We start from the raw sequence: 22,171 nt of genomic DNA, 5'->3' as shown, positions 1-22,171 counted from the left end.
TTTGACTCGAATTAGCGACTCCTCCTGTAGAACCAGTAAAACCGTCCAATGAGAAGCTCAGAATCAGAGTGGGGTGATCTGACGTTGCATCTTTGGGTCTAGCGATTACATCATGTGTTTCGCTCCTGGAATGATGGAAGCAGGAACAGCAGGAGGAAAATAAACTGCACAACTACATGTAGCCAGAAGGGGAAAAAATGAGCACGTGTATTTTAACAAAAACAGTTCCTGCAACTCTTCGTAATGGTGGTTTACATTACATTTTTTCTCCCTCTCCTATAATAATTAGTAACGTACAAACAGGCAATGCGGGTGTTTTTGTTTGTTTGTTGTATCCCTAAGACTTCATTTGAAACACAATCTTTCACAATGTCTATGTTTAACGCACTGTTATAGTAACACAAAAGCAGAACCCCACAACGGTATTGTAGGAAAATAGGTCAGTGACCTAGAGTAGCACTGCTAAGTTGTCAGTAAAGTTTGGTAAGATTATATAAAGTCCAGCATGGTTGGTGGTCAAGTGTGTAACAATAAGTCTCGTCCGTTTGTTTGCCGGAGTTTGTAAAGTTGGCTAGTCTTGGTCCTCAGGTAAAGGAAGGAAAAAATGATTCTTTTAAGGATCTATGTTGTGCAAATGCCCATAAACAACCACATGTGAGAGGGTGAAAGGCTCATTTCACAATGAATGACCAGTACAGTACAAGATTGAGTCTGGGTTGCATCAGCATGTACATGAGAAAAGAGAGACTAGTCACAGATCCCCTAAGTGTAAAATAACCACAAACAGTTATGAGGTAGAGGTCACACACTGCTAGTGTTTTATTGGGCAGTTACATACGTGCATTAGGTCAAATACAAATCTGACCATTAGTAATGGCAGCAGACAGCACAGCCAGAGAGACATGGAGCACCCACCGATAGAAAACAAGCCTCAATTCCATGTCCACGAAACACAAGCTTAAATATCCCGCTTCGCGGGTATTAAAGACATTCAGTTACCACTTTAAAGATAGCCAGAATTTAGAGGAATACATGTTGCAACCAGGACTTAAGCTTCATAAGAGCAAGTTAACACAATACACTCTGTTACAGATGCAAAGTTACAGAACACACAAACACAGAAAACTGTCAAAGTTCCCTTTAAAGAATCTCCTGTTACAGTTTTAGTAACCGTCCTTGTTCAACTTGCATGGTAGATGTTTTTATATTTGTTATCTGGCAATGATAATAAACCCTCAAAACCAAGTGTAACCATACAGCATGAAAGAAAATTAAAGCTCATTATCATTATTATTTTTTTTAATCTAAAATACATTGATTACACAAATACATTTTTAATGTCACCTTTGCATCTATGTTAGCAAGAAGCTTTACAACTGAGGTGCAAATGGGCTGCCTCTGATTAACAAGGCTTTTGGTCTTAAATGGACTGAAAGGAGAAAAAGAAAATCTGTTTGAAGTGCAGTGTTAAAATGAACTGGAAAAAGAGCTGCAAATAAGACGGGTTTTCTATTTTGCCTCGGATCAAAGACAAAACCTTTCTCGACAGAGCAACTCTGCTGAAATCAGTCGGTCATAGAAATGCTTGGCAGCAGCTCCAATGAGAGCAGATGAATCATAGCAGGTTGAAAATGCACAGGAAATAAACTGTAATGTGTTTGACTGCACGAAATCAAAGAACGCAAAATCGTGCTTGCTTTCCGCACGGTTCAACCTCGGCCTCAAAAACATCAGTTGTTCGTTTCCCCTTTGTTGTTTTTTTAACCATGAATTATAAAAATACAGAAGGGGAAAACAAAATAATACTTTCAGTGATCCTGATATTATTATGACCCAATAGATTTTTTACAGAAACCACCATTTCTGTATTTTGAGGTATATTGATTAAATACTATGGAGTATGTGAAGATTTGCCTGTGTGAATGCATCTGTTACCACAGCACACTTGTCTTGTAGATGATTATGATGCCAGTGCTAAGCTGACATTATCATTTAAATCTTTATTTCTGTGTTGCATCTTTATGGAATTTCCAACAGTCCAATGGTCCATCTATCCACTTGTTAGGCAAACAAGCGCACTAATTACATAGTTAGAAAAGTTATGTGCAAAATGAACTCATTCTTAAGATCATTTCCCATCCCCTAGAAAAATAGTAAGCATCTTGTAAACACAAAAGGACAAAATACAGATTTTTCTTTTTTTGCTTCAAAGTGCACAGACATTAACGCGGCGGGGGGAGGAAAATTTTGACAATCCAGCAACTTATTTTGAGCGTGTGAATGTCACTATTTTTCGATTGGTAAAATGAAGAACTAGTTTGTCATTAAAGCATCAATATTCTTTGGAATGGCTTAAAGTGTTTGCAGTTTGCGGCACTTTTCTACATTAACTTCTTGTAGCTTTTCAATGAGCATCTTCCTTCCCCTTAGCTATCTGAAATAGATACGAGATAAGAGTGAATCCTAACTAGTACATTTTTTGATTTTTATTATTCTTAATTCCCTTTGGTTAGAGGAATGCTGGCATACACATTTTAAAGAGATTAGCTAATATTATAATCTTAGTTTGCAAAATTAGCCTGCTAACATGAAACTGTTCATTACAGTGCCTTAAGCAAACTGGGTAATAAGAGGCGCTGCCCTGCCACGAATATCTCAGTATTAAGCATAACTAGAAATCCACAACTCTTAACAAATGCACTGATCGATCAGTATATAACACAAAAAAATAAAACAATTAATGCATAAATAAGCATTTAGCCGAAATGTAGTAAAATAACACAATATACTCCTAATAAAATGCTTCCATACTGACTCTGTGAGTAGACCTTCAGAGAAATTTCCCAGTAATCTCACGGTCAGGTGTCACATTTTTAAACCACATGTCAGTTAAGTGAAGTTGTTCTCCTTTGGTGGCGAGTTATGGAATGAGATGCGGGGCTGCGAGCAGTACATCCCACACTGACAGATTAATACATCCATATACAGTAAAACATAACGCAGTAATGTGCATTAAACTTGTTGGACCTCTGATGGTTAGAGCAACACTGGCAAGATAACAACAAGGAGGTGGAGATCAGTTGCTACACCAATGCCAGTCAGCAATGAAATGGGACTAGGAGGATTGTTTTGGAGGGTGGCGGGTGGGGTCATTTTGGGCCAAGACCTTTAGATGCCCTGGAGAGAAACCGAGGTCCTCTGAGAACAGTCTACAAGGCAAAGAGGGCATCTTCCGTCCGTTCAGTCTTCTTATGGGAGCCACTCGGGGCACGGGCGGGGTGGGAGAGGTTAGCAGGGTTAGATCCTGGGGGAGATGGCAGAGTGTCTGCAGCCTTAGCTCGCTCCTCCAGGAACTTATCAAATTCTGAAAGAAACAAATTGATTTGTCAGAAACATGGAAGCTGAGGGTCACAGTGTTAAGACTCTCAATCATTCCCACACACATTTGAGCGAACAGAACACACCCATAGGTGTGAATCAACTGACTATACCTTCACTAGTTACCCCTTCTTCAGCAGCATCACCTTTCTATTAAGAAGAAGAAGAAAAAACATGACATAAGACACAAATTTCTATAGAAAACTATCAAGAACGGAGTTAATTAATGTGAGTGTAAAATCGACAGCACAAGCGGCACAAGTCAGCTGCCTGTAAAGTTCCCACAAACTCCAAACCCAGTGGCTCATGAAGGATCCGTCTGTCATGCATCCTCCCCACATTTTCCATAATGAGAAACCTTCTAGAGCACCACCACAACCACCACATGCACAAGTTAAAGAAGACCATTGCAGCTGCTTTAGGTTAATTATCATTAGCACTGTTTCCACATATGTCTCACCTCATGGCAAACAGTTATGTAAGTGATTGCTGGAAATGATTAAGGTGAATGATTACGGTAAAGATTTTAAGGAAAAAGAAAACCAAGGTCAAATGTATGCAGTTATAAGAAATGGTTGGATGAAAAGTGCTTTAAGGGTGGAAAAGAGGGAGAAAGAGAGGGTAGAAAAACAAAAATGTTAATCAAGGTTAAAAAAAAAAGAAAAATTAAAATCTCACCACGTCAGTACAGAGCCACTCCTCTATGTCATCCATGACAGAGGACTGCGATACTGGGATCTATGGAGCAAAGCCATGGACAACAACGAGGGGTAGCAACAAAGCCACACGACAACAAAAACAACGTAACACACGCACACACACAAAAACAAGAATCACCAGAGGCTCAGGAGAAAAGATAAAAAGAAAAACAATAATAATAATAAAAAAAATGCTTGAAAGACACTCAACCTCTCTTGATTCTGTGCCATTATTGTTTTATCATGTGCAACGACCTGCTGCCGAGCACTCCTCTGTATAAGAAGAGGACTTGCCGGCCTGTGTATTGTTCTCATTAACTCTGTACTGCTGACATGGCTTAACAGCTGCCGACTAATGTCACACACAGCCGTGCTAATTATTCCGCATCATTAGTTAATTAGCAAATCACTTGAACGTGATTAAGAGATTGATTGGTTGGAAAAGGCTGAAAGCACAGGGACTGTCGAGAGGCACGGGAACCCTGCACACCCACCCACACACACACACTCAAAAACACAGGGCGCACAGAGCATGAGCATCGCTGCATGGCATGTAGTGACACTGGTGATGGAAGCCATGTCAGACTGGATGGTGTCCATTTGTGTTCAAGATTGTGTGAGCACCAAATAATCAGAGTGATTAAGGAGTTTGAGGCATTACAGGAGGAGGCGAAGGTGAACTTTAACCGTGACTCAAGAAACCTCCTCTGAGGAGTAACTGGTAAATTTTTTAAAAGTTACTTGAACCCTTTAAAAATTAAAGTCTGCAACATTAATTTCATCTATTTTGACAAAGTTAAAGACCATCGCCCAGTCTCAAAGTTAACTAGAGAGAACAAAACCCATTTCCTAAGGCCTTTACAGACACTAGAAAAACACTGGTGGGGTTTCCTTGTGAGATCACAGGTTATGCATATCAAAAGATTGGCCAAGGCAGAGTGGCAGTGAAAAAATGCATGCAGCTGTGTGAAAAAAGGGAGGAAAAAATAGAAAAAGAGCACAAAAAGAAGTCTGTCCTCATTATGACTCACAACAATAACACTGATATAACTTCACAGTGTATAACATTGTGCTGAACATTTTTAAAATCAACATATCATCTTCTTCTACATCTACTGCTTCATCTGTTAGTTGGTTTATGTGTTAGAATGTGAGGTAATAGTGAACTGTATAATATCTAAGATCCACAGACCATTAGAGGACAACTGACTAAATACTCACCACTACACAGCAAACCACAATCACTTTTAATAATTCTCTTATGCTTGGCTGATATTTCATGAGTACTTGGATTCGCTGATTGGATTTTGCTGTGTAGCAGGAGCATCTCTACTCCTCCGCTTTTTTAGTGAGTGACCGTTAAATGATGATGGAGCTTGGTCAAAGTTCCTAGCGACCCATCAGCCTCATTTTAACATCCATGGAGGGGTTAATGTGAGCACCAGTAATGAGTATAGTCTTTAACGCTTGGGTCAACAGAGTACAATAGAGGTGGGCAGTATGGATAAAAGAAATTCTGTATTAATATGCCAACCAATTTGGGAGCTACAGTCAGGGTAAAAAGAAAGTACCCCTTTGTCAATTTTACAGTTTTACATACAAAGTTATAATAAAAAACAAACAAAAAAAACCATCTGATTCTTAGCATCTTCTAAAATGATTAAATTTGATTTAAATTTAACAACCGCCAGTGCTACTCCTCCCTCAGCCTCCTGGTGGAGATGCTATCAATTTCAAAATCCTACATTGCCTTCAGAAAGCTTACTCTGACTTTGAGGTCAAAGTCGCTGAAAATCAGTTTGAAAATTCTACGTCACCTTGTTCTTGAGTTACCGAATTCACAAACTTGGGTGCCCACGCCATTCTTTTTCAGTCATTTTTTGTAGATCTGCTGCTGTGTTTAGGATCATTGTGCAGTTGCATGACACAATTTGGGCCAAGCTTTTAGTTGTTGTCCTCTAGAAAAGTGACTGCAAGGTGTTTATATCCTGTGGCTGCAAAACAAGCCCAAATCCTCACCACTCCACCACTGTGCTTGACACTTTATTTGAGGCGTTTTTGTTGATATGCTGTTCGGCACTTTGAATTATAGCCAAATATCTCCACCTTGGTGTCATCAGTCCAAAGGACACTGTTGCAGAAGTCCTGTGGTTTATTCAAATGCAGTTTTACAAACACGCTGCTGCATGTTCTTTTTAGAAAGAAGACACTTTATACTATAAACCACACTTGTTCAGTCTTTTTCTAATGGATTTAACATGCTAACTGAGGCCTGTAGCTCGTGAGTTTTTTGCAATTTCCCTGAGCATTGCACAGTCTGACCAAGAGGTGAATTTCCTGGAAAGTGACACAGTGTAATATGCCATGTTTTGTACTTGAGGCTGTATTTACCTCATTTTAAGACTTGCTAGTTGTTGTTTTTTTATGGCCTGTTATGTAAAAACTTCCAGCTGAAAGAGGGTGTGTTTTCTTTTTATCATGACTGTAAGTGTAACTCAGAAGAAGCAGATTCCAAAATAAGCCCTAGTTTAAATATCTGTAATGACATATTGCCCAAGACTACAGTACAATATCTAAACTAGGCATGGACATGGATGTTCTTAGAAGGAAAAGCCACTTGGAAGTAGGACTGTTGGGAAGATTTGGGAAAAAGGTGAGATGAGGCTGAAAATGAAGCGCAGCTCATGAGGATGATGGACAATGCTGGAGGAGGCTGACATGAGGTGGACATGAGGGAGGGGTAGGAGGACACACTGTGGATAGAGTCCTCACCATTCCTTGGGTAATAAGCCAGCTGTCTATGGGCAGCTCCTGATCTGCTGGGTTATCATCCCCTTTAACCCTCAGCTGAATCAACAACAGAATAACACCTTACACAAAAGAAGAAAGGCCCCACCACCACAGCATAGCACAAAGTGCAGAGAGAGAAAGACAGAGAAGAAGTCAAATGTGCAAAAGACGACTGAGAGAGGAGGGAATAAATGAGGCCAACATAAGAAAATGGCAAAGGATCACTGCATAAAGATGAAAATGAGGAAAATAAAGAAGGAAAAAAGAAGAGATTTAAAACTCAGTGAAGTATACGTTCTAAACAAGGAATAAATCACCTAAGGCAACTAAAGAATGGTGCCACCTTTTTGTGTATGTGTACCTAGAGATAGCCAAGCAAATATACTGCAATGTGTGCTCAGAGAGAATGACTAAAAATCTTGAAGCTAGTCAGTGATTTAGAGTTTCTGTGAGCACTGACTTTAGAGATGAGCAGATTAAAGGAAGAAGAAAGACATCTGCTTTGAAGAACGAGAAACCTAAATGCATGTTTTTTTAATAACTGGGAGAAGTGCTGACACTAATAGCTAAAAAGTACCAGTGGTTCAGATACAGTATAAAAACTCCCAGTTAGACTTTGCTCCCATCTTCTGTACATAAAACTCATTTATATGCTTATGACTGGCATAGACACTATAGACAACAGCACTATATTTGAGGTATTCAAAAATGAGAAAACCTCAAGCCTCTGTTTGGTCAAAGTTCAAGAAGCACTTCATCAGGACAAATGTCACTGTAAAGTATTCAGTGTTACAAGCCATCACATGCAGAGAGCTAAAAAAGCTCGTCAGCCATGCTTATTTGTACTCACCCCTCCTGTATTCTGTTGTCTAACACCCAAAGCAGAGGCCAGGCCACCCAGAGCCTGAGGGTCTTCATATTTTACACTGTGTACAAAACCAGAAACAGATTAAGAAGAATTAAGCTGTATATAAAAAGAATTAGGAGCAAAGATGATGTCTGACAGCTTTTTTTAATATCATCTCTGTCCAAAGAGAAGACAAGCAAGACATTTCTTCTTAAGAAAGAGAAGAATAAAGTGCAACAAAAGTCTTCAGTTCTGTCCAAACTAGGGATTTTGTTGATTCATGGCATAGACCCTTGAGCTAAAACACACCCCAGTGGACCCCTTTGTTCACAACTTGCATAAACAAAAAACACAGTAACATTCAGGTAGTGGAAAAAAAATGGGCAAACATACTTATTTATTCACAGTGAGTAGCCAAAAGTAACACAATAAACTAGCCGCAGGGAGAAAATACCAGATTAACATCCAGCCTGTCCCGATAGGAATTCAAAAGGCACTCCAGGAAATATAACCGGATATCAAGCATTTCAGAAATGTAGTGAGCACATTACAAATAGCGATTTGTCAAAATAAATTACATTAAGGGAGCTAAATTAAATGTAGACCTACTTTTTGCGCTGTTCAGCCAGAGAGCTCCCCCTGGTCTGTGCGAACATGTCAAAGTCGTCCGGGTTCTGGGCCGATTGAGACGACGGGGTGCCGCTCGGGCTTTCTGAGCCTACATCTGGATCAAGAGGGTGGCAGGAGACAGCAGAACATGGAGAAGAGCAAAGATTAAAGTAAAATGAAAGAGGATGAAAGAAGTGGCACAGAGAAATGAATTTAAAATTAATGCAGCAAAGTTTAAGACGTCCTAATTACAGACCAGACTTACAACACTCCAGTTTGGCAATGTGTAATTACCATATATTACTGCACAAAATATAAGAGGTAATCCCTCTAAGGTTGAACCACAACACTTCAGTGAATTTTACTGCAATTAGTTAAAAACAATTAGCTACAAATTTAACTTTTGTCATGTAAGAACCAGCAAAGGTCTGCAGGGATTTGAGAGGACAGGAAGCTCCAACAATTTCTAAAAACATGCTTTTACTTTGTCTGTATGGATCTCGAATGGATTATTAGGAAAATTTTAATTTTACAACAATAAAAAGGTGCTTCTTGTGCACCTTTTATTATCCTAAAAAATAGATTTCATTATGTTTTATCCTTACCAAGTCCAGCTAGAGCACTGGATAGGGATGCTGCAGTGGGGTTGCGGGCAGGAGAAGCCATGGCTCCAACAGTGGAGCTAGGTGGAGGGCTGGATGTGATCCTGGGTGTTACCACAGCTGGGGATCCTGGGCCCAGGTCTATCAGGTTGTCCTCTGTGGCTTCAGTTAACATCTGAAAAGAGGAGAGCAAGTGAAATATACTCGTTAACTACAAATATAAAACAATGCAACTATGCAGCATTTGTGACACCAAGTAAAAGATTAAATTATTGCTTTTTCTCCTTTTTTTTAAATGAGAAGAAATGCTTCTAGCTGCAGAAATGCTACACAATTTCAGACAACACTCTAAACCAGCAGTCATGGATTGGCAGCTATGCAAAGGAGCAATAATGGAGCCGAATAAACAGCTGCAAGAGATTACAGATGTGTGAGAAGGAACACCATGAAAGGTGGAGGGAAGGAAAGAAAACATCTAGTTTCAAACAGTAGAACCAGTGTTCACACATCACAAGGCTCTAAACACGAGATTCATATAACAGACGTTTTGACAGTCATCACTCAGTTCATCCCAGCACACTGGCTTGGACTGAATGTGGTCGTGGTGTTATACTTGCCTCCATCAGCTAGCCACAACACAAACAGACAGAGCACACGGAAAGATCAACAAGCTGCAAACACAAACAGCTATGTGGGATGTAGTGAGAGATGGCCCAGTCCATTGGCAAATGTCTCAAACTGGCAAATGTGCACTTTTTAATGGAAGTTTGGCAGCGCTCAGCTCGTTCAGTTTTACAAAGCACTAAAATGCATTCCACTTGCATTACAAATGAATGCTGCTATGGTAAACAGTTGAGGGGGATTATTAGTTCAGATAATGTTTGAATCATCTCTCACAGCATCCATAATGTTAGGCAAAGGTATATGTAGTGAAATGTGAAAAAAAGAATAGAATAATGATACGTGCAAAAAGAAAACATGCAATTTCAGCCAGTAGGCCTCTGTTCTTTGTTTCTACTCTTTGTTGATGGTACTCACCCCATTGTTCTGTGCAGCTCTACCTGACCTGTACCTCTCATACCTGTGAGCAACATGAAAAAAAAACAAAAAACAAAACAATTAACACTTTGCCACATGCTCTCTGAGCTTAAACGCTCTTTTAACACAAACACGATGAAAGAAAAGTTTTAGCATTAAGAGCCCACAGAGCACATAAACAATGCACAGTGCTTTACCGTGCAATATTTGGACAATCGGAAATCTCGATTCATAATGATTCAGTTATCTTAACTGATCTGACCCACTTATGTAACCTTATGAAGTACAGTGAGTCCGTTTGACCTGTTATATCGCGATCTGTGTCATGCAGGTTTTTCTTTTTCAAGAAAACCTGATAAGCTTAGGTCTAATGATATCTAGAGAGTCATCTTTTAAATTGTGCTCGAGATCTTGCCAAACCAGAAAAGCAAAAACTAACAAGCACTAGTGATCGAGGTAGTAACCAAAATACACAAACAAGTATTTCTTTTTGTGACACTAATGCAGTTTGATTGAATTCACCTCTCGTATCGGAGGAAAATGTTGTTGAGGTCATCATTTGCGTGTAGGAGCTCCTCGGTCACTTCCTCATTAGAGACGCGCGAAATCAGCTCGACCACTCTCTGCTGCATAGCTCGGCATGTTCTGTTCAGCTCCTTGACAGAGTGTCACATGAACAGATTGATCAATATATTAAGTTATAAATCAATTTGAGAAAAAGTGAGCTGTAAAGAAACGGACAAGCTGACACATACTCAGACAGTCAAGCGTGTGTTTGTCTGTCTACTGATGACTCAAAAAACCCTCTATAAACCACTCCATTTGCCAGTACATAAACTGTTATGCTGCTTATTTATGACTCACGAATGGGTGGAGAGCTTTCTATAAATATAATACAAAAGGCTTTTAGTTTTAAGCAAGTCAAAAATATTTGTTAAACTAAATTCTGTTACAGTTTTCTCTACATTACCTGAAATAAATAGCAAAGTGAGTCAGGTACTACATAACAATTACACTGGCACAGGCTCTTTAGCCCGGGGCCAGATACTTGGAGCTGATACAAATACCTGAGGGGTTTCTGGCCTTCAAAGATTAAAATCTGCATGAGCTTGCATGAGAAAATGTTGCGATTTGACCTGCTTAATTGCCAGTTTAAGGAATTTTACCACAGAAAAATGGCCCTTGGCAGGTTAGCATGAAACTTAGCCCATAACACCCCCTGGTGGCTGCACAAAATTACAACACTTGGCAGTTAAAAGCAGTGTTGGAAAGAATTTGGCTTTCTGAATGCACATCATGCATGGGGGTGTATATAAAGAAAAGAATTCACAGGAGCCTAAAATAAATCTTCTGATAAGAAAGAATGTGACAGAAAAATCTGTGATCTTTAAAGACTTGTTCTTCAGAATGGCAAATGTCTTCTGATATGCATTAAGAATTGAATTAAATTTATGCCAAGTTGGGTTTTATTTTGTTTGGATTTTTATTCTTTTTAACTACAATGAAGTTGTACATAACACAGGCAACTACTGAATGCATTATAGTGAAATTCATAGTGTATTAATCTAACCTGAAGCAGTTCTAGATCAGAAGCCTCTTCCTGACCTGGGACCATCTCAGTTAACATCTCCGACATGACTTTGACGTTTCCTCGCACTACGTCCAGCTCACTACGCAGCCGGGCAATCTGAAAGCACACAAGATCAAAGGTCAATGAAAAACATTTGGACTAATTTGGTATCAGCGGCACAGCAGCGTAAGTTGAAACTGTACTTAAGTTTTAAACTCACTAAACACTGAAAAAAGCTTTTTTTATTCAAAAATTATTTAAAAAAATGCTGTGTGAATTAATTTAGCTGAACAAAGGTTGGTGTCCCTCACCTGTTCAGGAGTTGCTGTGATGGGGTTGGGAATTTCAGGGGCCTGTGTGGCAGGGGGAACGGGTGAGGCAGGTTTAGGAGTCGTGGGATCAGGTGAGGTTGGGGCAAGGTACTTGACCATGGCTGGATCTACCTCTGGTGTCCCCTATGATAAAAATAAATACATAAATAAATAAAACAAAAACCCCAAAAAGCAAAACTCTAGGCCAGTTTATTAGGTGCACCTGTTCAATGGCTTATTAACACAAATAACAGATCGGTCAGGGGCAGGAACTCAACTCAGACATTAAATCCAAGAAGGGATGGTCGACCTGCTAAAGTTCAAACCGAGCATCAGAATGGGGAAGAAAAGTGATTTAATTGACCTTGAATCTGACACTTGTTGTTGGTACCAGACAAGATGGTCTGAGTATTTCAGCAAAAGCTTATCTACTAAGTCCGGCATTTACAGAGAATGGTCTGAAAGAGAAAATATCCAGCAAGCGTCAGTTCTCTGGATAAAAATAGACGCCTCGCAGATGTTAGGGGTCAGAGGACAAGGACCACACTGCTTTGATCTGACAGGAAGGCAACACTAACTCAGATAACCATAAGCATCTCTGAACACAGAGTACATTTAAACATGAAATTGATGGTCTAAAATAACAGAAGAGCAGTGATGCTACAGTTTGAATGGGCTCACCAAAATTAGACAACATAAGATTGGAAAAATGTTGCCCCTTCTGTTGGAACATTCAGATGGTAGGGTCAGCATTTGGGATAAACAACATGAAACAGGAGAGTCCCATCGTGGATGTGCAGCTGACAAATTTGCAGCAACTGTGTGATGCTGTGATGTTCACATGAACAAAGAGGAACGTTTCCAGCACCTTGTTGGATTTATGCTATGAAGAATTAAAGCAGCTCTGAAGGCAAACATTGGTACAACCCAGCACTAAAAAAAGTGTACCCAAAAAAGTGAATGAATGTATTTGTGTATTTCTTCCCTACCCTCTGTGGTGTGTGAATCGGAGACAGTGCATCCAGGTCTGCCATTGGGAACTCAACACCTTTCCTTTTCAGTTCCTCATAAATATGCACCACCCCAGTTAGATCAGGACTACTCCTGAAGGCATCTGCCCAGGCCTGTCAAAACACAGACAAATTATTTAGTATGCTCTCAATTCTTGGTATTAATAAAACCAACTAAAAAAAAACAACAACAACAACAACTGAATGAAAGCACGTAACATTACTAGTACGGACATTATTTTGCTCCAATGCTTAGGGAATTTCTTTTTTTTTTTAAATTAGTCAAATATCTCTACAAGAAGGCTATCCACAGGATCTCCTTCAAAACGTTCCTATTAATATTTAAGGGAGCGCAAAAAAGAGAAATGGAGAACACCATCTGTTGGCTGAGGTGACCTCAGGTAACCAGATAAAATCACAAAAGGCTGAAGCTGTTGTGCAACACGTGTGAAGTGGCGCATGTTGTGCCCACCTGATTTAAAATTCTGCAATGGAGTGTGTTGGTAAAAGCAAAAAGAAAAAGAAAATATGTTGCAAAAGAATTTTATCATTTAAAAACAGCAAATACAGAGAGCGCTCCAATACCTGTATAAGAGACAGCACTTTGTCTTGTACGATCGTTGGGGGGTTGGCTTTGGGGGAGATGATCTTTACCAAAACACCATCAATAAAATCTCTGTTGGCCACCTGGACATGAAACCTGTGACCACAGTTCTTCACACATGTCTCCAATACCTACAGGAAGAGAGAGGATTAAACAAAGATGCTTTAAAAAAGTTTGTGTGTGTGGGGGGGAACAGCAGAGAAAAGGCAGACTTAGTCAGTATTTTGCTGCACACAGGGCCTTCCAACTAGCAGAGCTATCAAAGATGTGGGAGGACATAAAGACAGCTCAAAGGGCATAGCCACTGTAAACAAATGGAAAGAAGAAGCAGAAAAACACAGGCCATGCAGTGGAAGGCAGAGGATGACAGAGCAAAATAAAATGACCAGGAGCACAAGATCAGTAGTGTTTTCCCTTTAATGTGACATTAAAAACCTACACACTGAAAAGCATCAACACCATGGGCATGGCCCAGTGAGTCATTTTTGTCTACCAGTGCCTTGCTCATATATTCAGCGACTTTATTCCTAGTTTTGCAATATAGTTCCAAGAAGAAGTATGAACTTACGGTTAGTGCGAGCATAACTTCTCTGTAGTTCTTGTTGCTGCTCAGTCTCTTCTTCAGTGCCCGCATGGCATCTTTTGGCCTAGACAGGAACAGCAGAAAGTTACAGCTGCACAAAGTACCCTCTGCTTATAGTGAGCGTAACGTCACCGACTTTGATGGAATAAACTCTCCTGTGTGCCACAATAACAGATGCGATTCAAGTCCGTCAGCATATCTATTTGACTAAAACAGAGAAGTACTGTCACACCATCTGTCTCACTCTTTTCTCTCTGTGTGACTATACTGTAAGTCTGTCCCACAGCAAGATCAAAAGCTGCCCATGCATGAAGAGTTCAGATTGGCTGTCGGCCTAACATTGTCCATCTTCATTGCAGATGAGACGGTACGCTTTTATGGACTACCTACTGAGCTACAGTACATTTACAGAGTGAAGGAGCTGAAACAGAGAGAAATGGAGGGAAGCATATTGTCTTATATATATATATATATATATGGTCCCAGACAGCCCTCTGCACATGACTGAGTTTATTGAATATAATCTACCCTGCATTTCTGATTCTCTCCACAGTTCCCTGTTGTTTCCTGTACATGTATTTTCGCTATATCTTGATTTAGTCCTTACCATCTGCTGTCAAACTTTCATAATTAAATGCACACATTAGCATGTGTTAAAACGTCGCACAAATGTTTGTGCTGCATTTCAAAGTCTGGAATTAAGGAGACTCGATCTATCTAGCTAAACATCTTGAAGACAATAAGTTCTGTGAAGCTGAACTCCCTCTCTCATGCCTTCTGTTTTGCAAGCGTGACCCAGAGAGCGCCTGTGTCGCATGTCAAGACAATGAGTGTGTGTAGGCATGAAGAATGTAAAAAATAAAGTAAAAGGGGAAGCAAAAAATACATTTAGCTATTTAACAGAAAATGGAAGTGTCTGATTATCATGCATCAATGTCTGTAACAGGTTAAGACTTTTTCCTGAGATAAGACGTGATCAAACTGTTCTGTTAAAAAAAAAAGTACAAAAAAGGTATTCTATTTATATTAGACCAATAAACCCTTCAAAATGGTCTTTTCAACTGTTTCATAAAAGTACTGTCATCACCATTTTCTATGCCCTCCTTGAATTGTTTTTTTTAACCACTAAATGGGGAAGAAAGGTGATTTACGCGACACTGAACGTGGCAATGTTGTTGGTGACAGACAGGCTGATCTGAGTATTACTACTGCGATTTTCCCACATAGCCATCTTTAGTGAATACAGAGAATGGTCTGAAACAGAGAAAATATCCAGTCAGTTTCAGTCTTCTGGGTAAAAATGCCTCGTTACAACTAAGGTACGTAAAACAGCATTTCTGAACACACGTGTCAAACCTCAAAGCAGATCAGCTTCTGCAGCAGAAGAGTACACCAGGTGCCACTCCTGTTGGCTAAGAACGGGCTCAGCAAAATTGGGACAGCAAAGGACTGGAAAAAACACCGCCTGGTCTGATGAGCCTCAATTTCTGCTATGACATTCAGATGGTAGGGTCAGAATTTGGCATAAACAACATGAAAGAGTGGATCCATCCTCCCTTGCATCAACCGTAATGTGTGTAATGGTGTGGGGGATATGTTTTCTTAGTCCCTTCCTTAGTACCATTTGAACTTCATTTAAATGCTACCCGACAATTGTACGCTACCGAGTTAACCATGTGTCCCTTTATGAACACAGCAAATAAAAGTGTAAAGCAGAAGTAGTAAACCTCAAATTATAACAAACCAGTTTCTTGAAAAGGAAAATGAGTTCTCTTTAGCTGAATGAGAGACAACCATGAGGGGAAGCTTGTCAAAAAAATGTCAATGCGGTTAGTAAGTACGGTTTCAGCTTTTTTGAGGAATCCTGGAACTTTCTGATCACACCTTGTACACTAACTACGAGCCAGTGTTTTGTGGTAATTAATTCTGATATTATGGGCTTTTCTGCATGGCAGTTATAATCACTATATTATGCAAAGTAGAACCCAATTAATAACAATATTATTAGTGCATTCTGATTAAAACAGTCATTCAGATTTACTTATTTGTGGCCAAAGGTCTAACTCAGGGGTCAGCAAAGTTTTTAACTTCTTTTTAAAAGAATCCACAGAACAACTAAAGTGTGTTGCTTATGAAATCCATGAAGTGCTACAGAGAAAATTTTATTTTATTTATGTAATTAACACATTTTGAACTCTTAAAAAAATATAATAAAAAAAAAAGGAAAGACACTCAGCTTAACTAAAATCATCCATGTAGCAACAAAAACTGTTGTGAGCCGCCACCCTTATATCGCCTTTGGGCTTTTGGAGCGTTGACCTGACTTTTAAAAAGTAATTGGAAAAAAAGCACTATGCTGCTAAAAAATGAAAAATAGATATTTGCAAAATTCTGCCTAAATATGTATTTTACCTGGTTAATGTGTGTGGCGGGGGGTGGTCTGCAGCGCCGCTGCATGGGAGTCGGACGCACCTGAGCGGCACCCGCAATCACGCCTCGCCGCCTTAAAGTTTGTGCTCTTTCTGCTGTTGTGTTGTCGGGCTGTGAGCTGAACAGCTACAGCCAGCTGTATGTACAGCAACTGTGTGTGAAAAGTGGTCAGTAAAGAGATGCTGAAAAGCAGCGGGTCTGCCGTGGTATGTTTTCAATGGAACTTCTGCTCCTGAACCTCTGCGCACAGCGTCTGCAAATCGGGGCTATACGAAGTCACTTTCATCTTTACGCAGGACTGTAAGCTGTCATCTGTGAGGCGTGAGCAGTGTTTGTTTTTAACATACGGTAGTTCATGGTGGAGAACAGCTGCCAACATAATGTGGATCCGAAGATCAATAATTGGCCTACCTGGGTTTGAAAGTCTCGATAAATGCACGGCGTTTCGGCGGGTACACCGGCTTCCGTGAGTATGACGCTTATTTTGAGCGATGAAAAATAATAAAATTATTTTATTTTATATTTCAATATCACAATAATCTTCCAATTTAGAACTACAAGTTAAAAAAATAACTAAACACAAATAAAATACACTTCACCTAAATATTTCTAATTTATTTTCCCAAACCACCCGGAGCCGCAGAATTTCTCCATGCCCAGATAAAGCTTTCCATGTTAGTAATAATAAACAAAGATTTGTATAAGCTCAATAAAATAAATGCCAATCGTCTGGTTTTATGGCTGCAAATCTATATAATTTGGGAGACATGTTCACCAAGTGCAGGCTTGGTATTTTTCAGTGTGGGAGGCTGACATGAGAATCTATTCATTCATTCACTCATTCATTCATTTATTCAGACAATAAGACAGTTGGTCAGTCATACCTAAAGAAACAAAAGGCCATGTGTAGTAGAGTGTCTGTCAGCAAAGAACAGTGGGCAGTGTATTATTTGCTCGAGCCTCTCAGTTAGCCACTGTGTGATAAAACAATGAATGTTTCATTACAAACCACAGCAGGAACTTGAGTCATTTTGGGTTAAATACCCTTGCTAATCCCACTTGATAAAGCTAATTATAACCTAATAATAATAATAATGAAGGCGCTTACCCTTCATCGGTTTCATTTATGATATCACAGATCTCCATGTTGAGGGTCCAGTCCTCATTCTGTAGGCCTCCATCTGTTGCTCTCTCTGGAGGAAAACACAAAGAGTTCAACTGTTATGTTAATAAGCTAACTGCAGTGTACGGTCTATGCAAAAGGCAAGGTTTGAGTGACACAAATTATGATTGTTAGGATGTCAGTTAAAATCAGTTACCACTTATAACAAGAGACACGTCAGTATATACAATAAGTTCAGACTCAGTTGTGCAACGACACAAAATGTGACTATTGCAGAATAATAAGTTGTGGACATTAACCAGCGCTGGGGCTGCACCCAACGAAATGTTACTTTTGATAGAAAAATTCATGGTTTGCACAATGCCAGCTGTCTCATGTGTTACCATGGTGCTGCATTTTAGCCAGGCTCAGTTGTTCTCAAGCTAAAGCACACTGATTAAAGCAACCCTCATTTACATAACATCACAAGCACACTTGTGTAAATAAGCCAGCATGTGGTCGCAGACTTGTCCATCCATCAATCTTCGATTGCTTATCTGGATCTGTCACAAGGCAGCAGTCTAGACATTCCTCCCCCAGGGAAACCTCCTCCAGTTCGTCTGAGGGTTTCCAAGCCAGCCGAGAGATATAATTTCTCCAACATGTCCTGGTTCTGCATTGGAGCCTCCTCTCATGCTTGAAAGACCTCACCCTCCACAAGGCATCCCAGTCAGATTGCCAAAGCACCTCAACTGGTTTCTTGCAATGAGGGGAAGTAGGCCATATCCTGAGCCCCTCCCGAATGACCATGCTGCTTAACCTAACCCCAGCCACCTCGCTTGTTTGCATTCAATTCAATTTCATTCATGTAGTGCTGTGCGATATGACCAAAATCTCATATCCCGATATAAGAATTCTATCGTCCCAATAACGATATAAATCACAAAAATGTAACATTTTCTGTAAATTCTGTGAATCTCGGGCAGCTCGACTTGCGGGAAGTGTTTCCAGCTGCGCGTCATGTACCTGGAGTCGAGTGTTTTAACCGATGCATGAAACAATACATTTTTAGACATAAGTTGTAACAGCCGCCGTTTTCTTTGTATTTATTACACAGGGTGCTGCGGGGAAAAGCCTGTTCTAACGTTTGAGTCTAAGGTCTATTTTTTTAGCACCTGGCGGCTCTTTTTTACTTCTCATCCGTAAATAATCTGCTCTTTCGCGTGATTCAGTTTATTTTGAAAAGTCTCAACAGGATCTTGAGCTTTATTGTGAAAGGTTTATGTGGAACATAAACAAGCGGACACGCGATGGTGTTACCGTCGTTGTTGCTAACGACAACGCATAAAAACAAGCGCTTGTCCATCAGTAGTGTGGTTATATTCAATATAAGAGAAATAGAGAACTTTAAGAAATTAATATAGCCACTACAGTGACCATCAAAACTATGAAAAAATATTGCCGTAAACAGTTTATTTTGCAACACCACAAAACAAACACAGCTTAAAATGAAACGATAGACGTTTTTATATCGTCATATATATCGTTATATCGAACAGCCCTATGCTAAATCATTACTACAGTCACCTCAAGGCTGCAATCTCATTCTTTCATTCAGAGCTCATGGCTCATATCAGTAGAAATATAGATTACTGAAATAATAAATAGACCAATGGAAAATGTGACAAGATTTAACTCAGTACTACTTTTAACTGTTTGTTTTTGCAATTATAAATACAGATGAAAAAGCTATTAAGTTCCCTTTTTGAGATGTGAGCACTGTGTGCAAGCAAGCGCCATAAATATAGCCAAACGTAAGAGTAATCTTTGTAAGAAGAGGTTTGGATGAAGTCTTGGATCCGTAATCACCAGACTACCATTCTATTTCATTTTCACAACGCTGCAGTTTCCAGCTGTCACGGTAAACCCAAACATGCAATAAAATTTTGCCAAAAACATGCTCCTCCAAAGCCTCCAACGCCAGTAAATTAACTGAAAAGAGCCAAGAAGTCAGTTGGGAAGTGGAAAGCCGAGATCTCAGAGGGAAAGCCACACTGACTGACAGTGAGTGATCCAGCTGTGTACTCAGTTTTAACTATTACAACATGCAGAAAAACAGAAGTTCCAATGACCGGCTCTCGCCTTCACACTCCACCTTTTCATTTAATAGCATTTTGGCTACAAGGAGGAAATAAGGAAGCCAGACTGTGAAAGCTGACAAAGATGAACTGGCTCTGCATTCATCACTGTTCCCGCTCCATCTCCTTCTTCCTCAGCAGCCCTCCAAATCCATCCATCCTGTCTGTGGAAGCTGCCGTTTTATAGAAACACAGAGACTTAGAGCAAAATTTTTAAAAAGAAAAAAGATTTTCTACTGAAGCAAAATACGATACAGGTTCTGACTGCATAGATCGTCATTAGCTGAGTCCTGAGTGTAGACAGGAGATGTTCCTCTGCGGGAAGCTCAGAGGCCCTTAGCAGGATGTCATGCCAGAGCCAGGGGTCTCACGGGGCCATGCAACCACTGGACATGCCTCAAAACCATGAATTATTCATGCTTTAACTCCCCTCTCAAATCAACTTTTCACAGGCTGGGCAGCTTCAACAAACCCACTTATCTACAAAAATAAAAAGGCATGCAGTGAATTCAAACATGAATAACACTTAAAAACACCTCTGAGTCCACCTTCTGAGTCTACAGCATCCAGAGCATGAGTTTGAAAGATTTAACCAGCTACTTCTTCTGGGATAACCCATGTAATCTCCTCAAGTGGATTGTCATGTTGTGGCAGGGCAAAGCACGGGCAGCAGAGGACAGAAGGAAGGGACGCCCCCCTAAAACTCCGATCTATTCGTGTGACACACACTGTAAGGACACTGAACATGAGCCTACTAATGGAGTTAAATGCCTGCTAAGTGCATTAATTCACGGTGTTGTGTCAAAGCACCCACCCCAGCCCTGAGAACTGACACCACACAAGTGAAACCAGTCGATCACATGGCTTTAACAGAGGCAAGCTGTGCCATGCACTTGGCAACAAAGCCACAAAGTCCTTCTCTGGCTACAAAGTGAACTTTTAAGACTCTTCTTTAATTCCTGCCTTTCGTTGTCTCCACTCTCACATATATCCTATTTGTCCCATGCGTTTGTCTTGATATTATTCGATTCATTTCCTCTCATACATGTGCCATGGTCATAGTAAGAGCTGCCAAAGGTTGGTTGTCTTTATTAAATATGGACACAAATTGTGGTAATGCATCGGGCTCTTACAGCAATTAGATTTACCACACATCTCCACTGTCAGGCTTGAACTCTCACATTCCCTTTGTGTCTGGTAAGATGATACTTTGCCCCTCCACTGAGGTGTACAGATCACTACCGCTGCAAATGACAGCTGGGTGTCAAGCCCCAAACAGTGCAGCAGCTCAACCGGAGAGATCTGGCAGGAGACAAGGCCAATTCTGTGATGGAAGGGGGGATGGTGGTCCAAGACATGCTGCATGCAAAAACAAAAATGCATCTGGTTCTGCCCAGTCGAGAGCTTGATTAAAGCACTACATGACTCTGCAGAAAGTAAAAACATGAGTAATTCTGACACTTAACCAAAAAAACAGCAGCTGTTGCACTTGGTCAAAGGCAAGCACAAACAAACAGTGGGAGAAATTAAAAGTCTCGCACACATCTGTTTTGCAGGAGTAGTTTGCCAAAACATTAACTCTTTTTCACAAAAACGGCGAAAAAAAGTAAAGTTCAATGTACCTACGGCACCTACAGTACACTCCTACTTTCACATTCTTCAAGTAAACATAAATTCTTATCTTTATACTTCATAAAACAGCTGTTGTCAGTAGCCGGCTCATTGTCAGTTATAAAGGCATGGTCAGGCCTTGGTACCAACTATTATGAATCTCAGCTTGCTTTGAAAAACAAAAAGGGAAATGCAAATATTGATGCAACTACACCAAAGGGATGCTGCAGCTCACGTATATGCCCCCCCTGGGGAGAAAAAGCACCACACCGTATCGAGACTGGAGGGAAAAAACCTCCAGGCTGACCGCACAGTTTGGTCAACCATTGTTCAGAAACTAAGGAAGTATGGAAGTTATCTGGGTCTCTCTTGAAGACACTTTAAGTCATGTCAATACAATAGCGTCAATTTCAGTTAACCTGATTTGATCTTCTTAAGCTGCAATCAGTGTCTACACATATGCATTGTTATTCAACTTAATGCATTTCTTGTGATTACACCGGACTAAGTTATGGGTTAGCTGGCTAACATTAGCTGAGAGCCCATTCCAGGCAGATGACGTTTGCTACGATGACACCCGTTAGCTCGCTATTTCCACCTTTGAGCCCAGTAGTAAACAATATATGATGGCCCACATTCAAAGTACGTTGGGGGAAGGAAGCAGCAAGCCTTTAAAAAATAATTTCAGGTCTAACGTACCTATACACTGGCCCACGGGAGTACTGTACGGATTTCCAAGTAAGAACTCCATCTTGACAACAAACGATCCGCCCGGGAATGACAGGCTTCGGCCCAGAGGCAGTACTATCAAGTCCCGCCTACCAAGGAATTCTATTGGTTCAAAAAGTTG

General features: G+C 40.2%; 1 protein-coding gene across 3 annotated transcripts; it reads right to left on the bottom strand.

Annotated features, from left to right (window-relative positions):
* Positions 1–795: 795 nt before the first annotated feature.
* On the bottom strand, positions 796–22,164 carry tom1l2a (target of myb1 like 2 membrane trafficking protein a). Of its 3 annotated transcripts, XM_026165095.2 has the most exons (16): positions 22,021–22,164; positions 17,579–17,663; positions 14,026–14,104; positions 13,439–13,588; positions 12,833–12,967; positions 11,844–11,987; positions 11,533–11,649; positions 10,485–10,618; positions 9,963–10,005; positions 8,928–9,099; positions 8,323–8,437; positions 7,717–7,792; positions 6,849–6,923; positions 4,057–4,116; positions 3,492–3,528; positions 796–3,364 (listed from the first exon to the last, which is right to left on the bottom strand). In XM_026165095.2, the coding sequence occupies exons 1-16, from the start codon at positions 22,070–22,072 to the stop codon at positions 3,210–3,212; spliced, it is 1,629 nt and encodes a 542-aa protein (XP_026020880.1). In that variant the 5' UTR covers positions 22,073–22,164; the 3' UTR covers positions 796–3,209. The 3 variants fall into 3 exon arrangements, with proteins under 3 accessions (XP_026020880.1, XP_026020884.1, XP_026020883.1); XM_026165099.2 differs by lacking the exon at positions 6,849–6,923 and having other exon boundaries at positions 22,021–22,163; XM_026165098.2 differs by lacking the exons at positions 4,057–4,116; positions 6,849–6,923 and having other exon boundaries at positions 22,021–22,163.
* Positions 22,165–22,171: the final 7 nt, after the last annotated feature.

The sequence above is a fragment of the Astatotilapia calliptera genome, chromosome 4, assembly GCF_964374335.1.
Source record: "Astatotilapia calliptera chromosome 4, fAstCal68.1, whole genome shotgun sequence".
Classification (NCBI taxonomy): domain Eukaryota; kingdom Metazoa; phylum Chordata; class Actinopteri; order Cichliformes; family Cichlidae; genus Astatotilapia; species Astatotilapia calliptera.
The sequence above is the reverse complement of the archived record's forward strand: the minus strand, read 5'-3'. Positions and strand labels throughout refer to the sequence as shown.